Source organism: Sinocyclocheilus grahami, unplaced genomic scaffold (genome assembly GCF_001515645.1).
Source record: "Sinocyclocheilus grahami isolate Dianchi unplaced genomic scaffold, SAMN03320097.WGS_v1.1 scaffold6.1, whole genome shotgun sequence".
Taxonomy (NCBI): Eukaryota; Metazoa; Chordata; class Actinopteri; order Cypriniformes; family Cyprinidae; genus Sinocyclocheilus; species Sinocyclocheilus grahami.
The window spans coordinates 905,865-915,932 of NW_015505185.1; the positions used below are offsets into that span (position 1 = coordinate 905,865).

Consider the following 10,068-nt stretch of genomic DNA (forward strand, 5'->3'; position numbering starts at 1 on the left):
TTTTCGTAAGTAATTTTCACAATAAATATTTTGTGGGCAGATTATGCTTGCAACACCCTTTAAAAAAATCATGGACAAAGTCTGCTTACATAAAGTGCTGAGTGTTTAACGGCGCAAAAACATCTCTAAGTGAATTAGGGGCTCTCAGGGAGTCCAGTACGCATTCATTTGACTCCAGATGTTGGAGCACCTCACAGGGTCGAGTGCTTCTCTGGGTGTGGTTTAGGGGAGAGACTGCGCTTGTTTTATCATTCCGCTCACCTGAGCCTTTGCCAAAACTGGAGGCGGGAGCGTATATATACACTGTATATATATATAACCCAAGACATGATAGTGAGTGAGAATCATTCAGACTCAAGGAGCATCTCTCCACTGGCTGTGGGTTATTTCACATCAACATGTATATAAACGCACCCGAATCGTGCAATTTCATGTTTTTATTTTGCTTTTTAATAAGGAGTGGTCTGACTTTGAAGAACGATGCTACGGAGATTTTCTACTCTCATGTGGCCAGTCCCGTGCAGGATGCTCAGAGCAACGCGTCTCTGAATCGCGCGCGCTCCGGTGGAAGAGGCTTCACAGCGCACGAGAGAGGTGAGTTCATGCGCCCCACTTACGACACTAGATTGCTTATTAATCATATATTGCAGTCTTTCTTCTTAAGAAATTGTGTTTAAAGCTACGTTTAATTTACAATTAACATTTAAAATAAAATGTTGTATTGGCATTCCCAATATAAAGTGAGAATTTTGTTTGGTTTGCATTTCTTCACACGTTTGATGTAATATCAATTACGCTGAACAAATGGTCAGATCTATTTTCTAATTTTTTTTATTTAACCTCACTGAATCAATCGATATAGGTTACATTAATTTATACAGAAACAACAAACTTTTATGGGTTAAATTCAGTTCTTTGAGGTACAAATGGCAAGCTACTACTTTTTATATATATTTTTTAGCAACCTGAAAATAGTTACGTTATCTTATAACCAAATATTGGTTTCCATTATTTGTTTTTGATCAGGTGAAGTAAATGTTTTAATATTTACAGTATGTGCTCATTCATAAAATAGAAAGCAAACAGAACAGGTGATTTTATCCATATAGTGATTATGGTAGGGGAGACTGGGGCTAGTTGTCACACTTTGAATATTTATTTCAGAAGTTTGTCTCTAAAGGTCATTTTCTGTATAGACATATGTTGAAGACTTGGCCATCTTCCACTGTAATTGCCCAGGAAATAGATACAGGCCATTTAACATATGTTTATGTGTAGTGGGGCATGTTGTCACAGTGAAACCCACCATTAAATAGACTATTATTGACTTTTCAGCAAACTTTAAGCAGTAATGAATCATGAAACACCATTTCAATTAACATTGAAATGTATTAATGATATGCAATTAATTGGATGTTCCAATCTAAGGGAGAAAGTTAGCTATGCATGTTAGCTATGCATATGGAAATGATATGGTTTACACATTCTCTTGGTTCACAACCACATCGAGCAGCAGAGATAAAAGAGTGCCAAGCACAATGTCCTCTGATTGAATCTTGTCAGATTTGGAGAGTGGAGGTGCAGCTCAGCTTTTCAGGAATCTCCAGGGGGAACCGTGTTTGTTTTTGGAACAACCGTAACTTGAAGTGGGGAGAAAGAAAAAGTCCCTCCGATCCCCATTCATTACGTCCTGTCATGGAGAGGGGGGCACATTGTAACTGAGGTTTGTTGCTGCTGTGTGAATGGATTTTGGCTTGGGTTACGCTGACAGGAGGCTCTTCTTCGAGGCAGAACAATACTGACAGTATAGCCAGCAGCACCGGCGAAATCTGAAAATAAGAGGCTCAGAGTCGTCATTCATCTGTACGCTAAACCAACCGATCAGTTCAGATAAGGGCTTAAGTAAAGCAAACCAAGCATATCATCCATGCCACTGTTGTTTATGTCTGCTCACCAACCGTGAAGAAACAGCACCAAGGTGAATCCTATCATAGATCTTAAAAGACTTGAGTTTATCTGATATTGATATGCAAAGTTGACTAAATATTATTTATCACTTTGTGTTACAGAACAAATCCCAGTCGGCTGCAGAGAGCTGCGATCCACAAAGTACATCTCTGATGGCCAGTGCACCAGCACAAACCCTGTTAAGGAACTGGTGTGCACAGGACAGTGTCTTCCAGCTCAGATGCTGCCCAACTGGATCGGCGGATATGGTAGGAAGTTCTGGAACCGCCGAAACAGTCAGGACTGGCGCTGCGTGAACGACAAGACCCGCACCCAGCGGATTCAGCTCCAGTGTCAGGATGGCAGCACCAGGACCTACAAGATCACAGTGGTGACCTCCTGCAAATGCAAAAGATACACGAGGCAGCATAACGAATCGGGGGTCAAGTCTGAGGGATACGCTCATACCCAGATAAAAAAGCAAAAGAACAAAGGGGGCACCAGGACGGAAAGCTAAATGAGTCTGTGCTCGGACTGAGCTAGATTTTTCCTTTTAAAAGAACTCAGTATGAACGAGAGAGCTTGTGACGTCAGCTCACAGGAGCACTGAACTTTCTTTGTGCTGCCTTTGAGAGCAAGTGCAGGGCTCTGAGTTCACTGTGAAACCAGATGTCCACTGCAGTCTTCGGAAAGAAGAGAAAATAAAGACTAAATATCATCACCAATATAATCTCAATCAACATGCAACCAGTAGTGAAGACCCGTCCATAATAACGTCAAAGAGACTGACAATGACAACTGCATATTACATTACAAATATGTTTTTTGTCGTCACTGCCTGATGTGTGTGGTAATCACTTGCTGTGGTATATACTGTAAGTCTTTGTGTTCAGCAACAATAAGAGCAGTTCTCAAACCCGGGAAATGCATGGCTACATGTAAATTAAATGTCTGTACATATACATATGCAATTGTTTATGTAATTGATTGTTTTGCAGGACCTTTATGTGTAATATTGTGACGTATAAGCTGATGTAATATATTTTACCTTGACTTTGCTCTGACTTTGAAACATTTTTAGTTTGTACAAGCATTATTCGGACAATATATTGCACTATAGTGACAATGCTCATATTGGCTATTATGGTGTAAAAGCATTAAAATTAAAACACCTAAAAATGTCTGAGTATATTTTACATCTGCATGAGGTGACATTTTGAACTCCAAATGATGCCTATTAACTGAACTACAAGGTCCATTAAATCAATATATTAACATGCCTAATTTTTGTTTCATGCATAACAAACATGGTTTATATAAAATAAACTAAAGAACAGGTGAGGAAATTCTTTGTAAAAATAGTGAAAATTATTATCGAACTAAGTTTATCATTAATAATAATTAAAAATAACATTTTAAATGCCTCTTTCATGTGCAAACAGGCATATAAAGACAAGGTGGTGTTAACAGGCAATATTTAATAATTTACATTTTCACCAACTGTCAATCATCAGCTGTCATCACAGAAAGACCATAGTCTTTTTAGACAAGCCATTTAAAACTAGTTAACTTCTATTTTGAATTAGTAACCACATGCAAGTGTATTATATGTACTCATTTTACTATTGCTTATAGTTTCTTTTTCAATAAAATGGAAATGACTATTAATCATGTACTATTTATTATTTAGTTTACTGTAACAATTTAAATAGTCAGTTTTCCAGTATTAATCGAATAAACCCTAGTATAATTAATTAATAGTAACATGATGTCTAATTTTAAAGTGAACTCTTAAGTCATTCTGACTCATAACAAAAAGTGACAAAATAAATTTACAATGAACAATTTTAGAGTTACTAGTAACTTGTTTTAATACAACTATTTAAAAAAAATGCCTGTAACTAGGCATACTAGTAGCTAATGATTAGTAGATACTAGTTAAAGAACGTTAAAGAAATACATGTTAAAACGGCGTGCCATAATTCGGTAAAAGTTAACATAAATCCTGAACAAATATTGAAATGTCCTTGTCCAGAAAAAAATATACAGTTTATATTTCACATGTTGACCTGTTGTGCATGTATTTTGATTCGGAATATAATTTTATAAAACATTAAATGATGCTATACAATGAGATGAGATCCCAGCTGCTGGTATGAGTGGATAACAGGCTCACTCTGAGCAACAGCGGGAAAGCTGCAACACTACTGCCGCGAAACATAGCTCAAATCACCCGCCGAAAGGCGATGCAGAAAGTCTGTTAACAGCTTCTTCCCATGAACACGGCTGCCACAAGCGAGGAGCTTATTAGGACGCTGGAGAAATGCAGCAGCAGCGCTGTTCTTCCTCCGACAGGCCTCTGGATCCCGGCTGTCTGCTGGAACGCGACGCCGAGCGGAGCGCGGACCGGCTCGGTTGCGCGGCGGTGGATTTCCCGGTAGCTGTAGTTCTTCCCGCCGGTGGCTCTGGGGAAAGAATGGGACTGGCCACACCGAAACAATTCTGCACCATTCTCAACAGACCTCTGATAAGCTTTACGATTCAAGCGTTTGAGAGGTGAGACTTGATATTCCGAGCACATTAAACTGATTGTATTAACCTGCATACTTGACACGTAAGTTTGTTATTTGCAGACGAAAACAGAACAACAATAAATCATTATGCCTGTCACAATTACGTCCGTTAGTTTGACAACTGGACTTTTCTCCTCCCAAGTAAACAGGCAGCAGTCCAAGGACACCTACTACATGTAGATCTTGTCCAGAACAGCTTTTCAATCCTTATTAAGAACATCTGCAGATGCTGCAAGACTTGGGAAAGGCTAAAAGCAATTGACATTGACTATGAAGTAAAAGGTTGCTGTGAGTTTCATATTCAAAAAGCTGTCACTTCGATTTTCAGGGACAAAAGCATAAACGTAGAGCTGTTGTAATTCATTTTTGGAACATTACATTTCAGTGTCCAGACTATTTGACAGATGTGGCCTAAATTAGCATACCTGAAATATTAAATTACACTTCTCTCTGTGTTCTAATATATGTGCATCCTTACACACTAGTATGCAGAAAACAGCATATCAGAAGAATAGGATGTAAGTAAACAGTACTGTACACCGATGGTCTACTGCAAGTTATTTAATTTGTTAATGTATTCCTACGTAGTTCTTTCATGGTTGAGAACTTAATTAAATTCAATACACAGGTTGCATTGAAAATCACATACCGTGATAACTGAGTAGGTATTTCTATTAAATAAGTACTTACTTCATGTATGTTCTGTATATTATGAATGTGTGTGTAATGTTATTGGCATAAGTACCTCTGGATACTTTTTGCTTACTGTTTTATGAATACTATGAATTTAGAGACTACTACTCTTGAAGGGTACAACTGATGGACACTTCGCTCCCATGATTCTTTGCACACGTTTAATTTGTTAAACCTTAATTGGCTTGGCAAGATGACGCAGATGTGCGTTCCAAGGAACAGTTTTATGGTCCCCTACACCAGGGGTTCTCAACTCTGGCCCTCAAGACCCATTTTTCTGCTGAGTTTAGCTCCAACCTTTAGCTGTTTAATTAGGTTTGGAGCTAAACTCTGCAGGAAAGTGGATCTCGTAGTTGAGAACCCCTGCCCTCTGGAAAGAATAGGGATGAGTATGAGAATAAATATAATAAATAAATAAAAAAACAGAACACCCACGCGAATGTATAACTAACAATGCGCTCAAATGCTCAAAACATCTTACAAGCTGCTTAACAACACACTGACAGCCAACAACAACATCCTAGGCTAGGATTCCTAGCATTGTGGAGGGTTTACAAAGGGTCATATGGAAATTTAGCAGTTTTTGTAATTTCGTTTGATGACACGAGGCACTTACAGCCAGTGTTATTATCATTAAGTAAAAATATTATTATTTATTTATTTTTTGTTAATTGAAAGACAGCAGAAATCAAATTTCTAATGTGTAAGGAAAAACTTTAAATGAAATTGAGAAATGCCGCCTTGGCAGCTAACTGACATTACTAAATAGAAATAAAAACTAAAACTTGAACTATAACTAAAACAAAAACAGATGAAAATAAATGAAACCTAAATACACACGCTTGTTTGTCAAAATGCTCGTCTTTACAAGTATCCTCGTAAACACAATAATTTAGGTCTTAAGTGAAAGCAAACAGTTGAGAAAGAAAACATGTGTAGCAGTATATTGGATCCAGGCAGCTCTTAAAGTGTCATTTATGTTAATCAAACAACAAAAGACTCACTGCTCTTGACTAAATCACTTTTGTAACTTTAATAAGAAGAAATATATATGTAATTTACACAGTGAGGAATATGCAGTTTTATATGTATATTTGATTACTTTATACAATATATGTAGCATTTCTTATTTATTTGTTCTATTGTAGTTTGACATTGGTGACATGAATTTGACATTTCTATGGCATCAAAAATTAGACCTTAATTTAGACCTTATTTAAAGCAGAAATAACTGTATCGTGATATATATCATTACCGTGAAATAAAATCACTCATATCGTGATATTAGATTTTGGTCATACCACCCACCCCTACCTAAATGGAAGTATTTAGAAAAAACAAAAACTAGAAAAAAAAGCACATAACGAAATTACTAAAAATTTTAATTATGTTGATTTAAAATATGAACAAAAACTATATTAATATGTAAGTAATACTAAAATAACTGCTTAAAGCAGTATAACATACAATTTGTTCCCTTACTCTATTGTCACAGCGATTATGTTGTTTCTTTTGATAGTATTTAAAACTTGATAAATGAAAGCTGTTTGTCTGCATTTTCTCGACAGGTTATCCTGGATTGGAACTGTTGTCGTTGTGGTTGCTAAGGAGAATCATGACTTGATGCTGAATATTGTCCAGAAATTTAATCACACAAAGGCAAAAGTAGTCCACGGGGGAACCACCAGACACAGGTCAATCTTCAGCGGACTTCAGGCCTTCAGCAGCACTACAGACTCACTGACGCCCAAACCAAAAGTGGTCATCATCCACGATGCCGTACGGCCCTTTGTGGAAGAAGATCTTTTGTTGAAAATCACCCTAGCAGCTAAAGAGCAAGGGGTTTGTTTTCTTTATCCAGATTTTGTTTCAAAAATTTGTATGGCATTTAATAACAGTTTGGAGAAAAAAAAAGAAAGAAAACCCCTACTGTATGTTTATTTATGCCCAAGAGAAATAATATATTCTATAATATAAAAGCCCCAAAATTGAGGTAAATTATATACAAGTTAAGATTTAATTCAAATATACCTTTTTTCCCCTTCTGTGGCTGTCATTTGGAATAATTCATTTTAAAACACTCCCTGAAATGTTTGTGGTGATGAATTTCCACACTATCTGAACACTCCCTCCCCTAATCTGCTGTACCACGGTTTACATATCTGTCAAATTTATGAGGTGAGTGAAAGTCAGACCACGTTAAGCCGTCGAAAGACAATTCCTGATGCAGGCTTCAGAGATATGCGTGAAGCTGTTATATAATAAATATGGAAAACTCCAATCAGCGAAACTTTTAAATATATGCTACAGAACAAGAATCCGCTACATATGTCCCATCCTTCCAAGGCAAACGTCATGAAATCTGCATCAGGAACAGAATAACTCGGCAGAAAGATGAGAAATCCAGCTTCGTTTGTGGTTTGACTGCATCGCGGGCTGTTCCAATGTCCATAAATCACTAAGATAAACATATTGTTGACACCTCTCAGCACTACCCCATACAGCATGAAACCGGATAAGATGTTTTAGCAATGTTTTTGCTGGCTTTGGTGCGTGAGTTTGAAGATTTCTGCGATTTTCTTCTAAATCTCCTCGCTAAGGCTGTGACAAGAGCTGGAAAGCAAAACCCATATGTTTATGAAGCACTCAAAAGAATATGAGAAGGATAGTGATTCATTGCCTGACCCTAATGCACCATTGTTTAGTAATCATGAATAAATAGATTTTTTAGAGGGCATGTTTTTACATTTTTAATGGTCCTATTGTCTACCTTGTTTTTTCAGGCCTCGGGAGCGATACGTCCTCTGGTGTCCACAGTCATTGCAACCACGTCAGAGGGCTACCTGGACCACTCGCTGGAGAGAGCAAAGTACAGAGCCAGTGAAATGCCTCAAGGATTTCTTTATGACATTATTTTCCAGGCCTACCAGCGGGTATGAGCAACCCAGACACATTTATTAGTTGGAACAAACCTCAGATTCAATGTGCAAAGTACATTAAAGTTGACTGTCACCTTGACATTCCCACAGTGACTTTTATGGTAATTTATGCATCTCAATATGTTTGTTTTTATATACACTTTTAAAAACAAACAAAAAAAGATTTATATAGAAAAGTATTTATGAAATGTTTAATATTATTATTATTATTATTAGTTTTATGCACCGATGTTGCCTTTTTAACCCTTTTTTTTTAGATTTTTCAATCTAACTATCTGTTTTATATACATTTTTTGTAAAATAATTTTTTTTAAATGTTTATATACATTTTTATTTAATATTTTAATATTTATATTTGATTTATGTATATTTCCTATTTGAACCCAATTTTCGAGGGGACACTTCTATCTCTGTTTTTGTTGTATGCATTTTAATAAAATTAATATAAATATAAATATTTATGTAATATGTAGCCTATAATAATTATTTTCTATTTATCTATAAATATATATTTATCTAATAATTGTTTATATATTTACTATTTAGATTTATGCACTGTTGGTACTGTTTGAGCCCAATTTTCTGAGAATTTTCAATCATAAAAATAAATAGTTAATATTTTATACATAAAAATGTATAGTTAATGAAATAAATAGTATATCTATCTATCTATCTATCTATCTATATATATATATATAGTATATTATATATATTTTTTTTAACCCAGTAGCCTTTGTGACTCTTCCATCACATGTATTTATTTTTTTATATAGTATCCAATGTGTTTGGAGCTTGGCACTTACTGCAAATATTACTTCACTGTGACAAAGAAACACTCAGTGTACAAATCTTGGACCAACTTGCCTCTTTTGTTCATTGTCCCTGAGATTTGCATAAACCCACCGGTTCTTCTGCTCTAAGGCACTGTGACTTTTATTATTATTCCCATGGTAGTTAGTTGTGTCAAAATAATAAATCATAATTGTTTAGTCTGGCCTAGGTTACATAGCTGACTGCAAGATCACAGTTTTATCGCAGTATTTCTTCTCAAGATCAACTCAAACAATGCTTTCACAGACATGCTGCTTTCTCATCCAGACTCATAACATTTCTCATGGAGGTGGAGTGTAGTGTATTTCATCATTTCATTTGAAATTTCATCATCATCATCATCATCATCATCTTTGGATCTGATTAAGCCTTTTGTCAAACTTTCGATAACAGTAACAGATAGAAGTGTTAAAAAGAAGCATTGAGATTTATAGGGCTGCTGAGAGGAGCATTTTTTGGGTGCCGAATTTTTTGCTTCTGGAAAACTTTGATTTCACAGTCTCGTTGTTTTTGGCTGCGATATCGAACATTAGCGTGAGTTTTCTGTGTCAAGTCACAGCTGTCTGTCCTCAATTAATTCTAAATAAAGATAAAACCATGATATGAAGGAATACAGAGGATGAGGCAATCTGAAGAATGGGTAATATCAAGCCCGCTTGGGTGTTACCTGACACTCCGGCTCTTCTGGGGCTTTTCTTCTCCAACCCCAACAGTGAAGGGTCTGCGAAGATTTATATGCTTCTCCTTGCTTTTTGAACCCAATTTTCTATGAGACTCTACCATCACGTGACATAAGGCAGTCCATACTTCTTTTTTTATGTAGCATTCAGCACATTTGACGCTTTTTACAATGGGGATTATTTCAGGTGGGTGTTTTGAGCAAGGGTTTTTAGATGTAGCCGACGGCCATGTGTCAAAACCCTCTCTGTGGTAGCCTCGAAATGACTGATGCCATTTCAGCATGCCATCCCATTGAATCTCGGAGAGCTTGAGCTTCACAAAAGAAGAGACATCCAACCCCGTAAGGGTCTAGCTGTGCGTTGATGGAAATGGGGGGCGGGGCGGGGGGGGGGGAGGCCCAAAGG

At 36.6% G+C, this 10,068-nt stretch overlaps 2 protein-coding genes across 3 annotated transcripts in view; both read left to right on the plus strand.

Moving 5' to 3' along the window:
* The window catches only part of sostdc1a (sclerostin domain containing 1a), a 4,246-nt gene extending 1,024 nt beyond the window's left edge, over positions 1-3,222 (plus strand). The window contains exons 1-2 of one of the 2 annotated variants that reach the window (XM_016274551.1): positions 353-594; positions 2,070-3,222. In XM_016274551.1, coding sequence (XP_016130037.1) covers positions 399-594; positions 2,070-2,464 — 591 coding nt within the window. In that variant the 5' untranslated portion in view covers positions 353-398 and the 3' untranslated portion in view covers positions 2,465-3,222. Of the gene's footprint in view, positions 1-352; positions 595-2,069 lie in introns of those variants that run through there. The other variant, XM_016274556.1, reaches the window with a different exon arrangement.
* Positions 3,223-3,924: 702 nt separating this feature from the next.
* LOC107587840 (isoprenoid synthase domain-containing protein-like) overlaps positions 3,925-10,068 on the plus strand; it is a 41,505-nt gene continuing 35,361 nt past the window's right edge. The window contains exons 1-3 of the mRNA XM_016275803.1: positions 3,925-4,503; positions 6,782-7,055; positions 7,997-8,146. Coding sequence (XP_016131289.1) covers positions 4,271-4,503; positions 6,782-7,055; positions 7,997-8,146 — 657 coding nt within the window. The 5' untranslated portion in view covers positions 3,925-4,270. The remainder of the gene's footprint in view (positions 4,504-6,781; positions 7,056-7,996; positions 8,147-10,068) is intronic.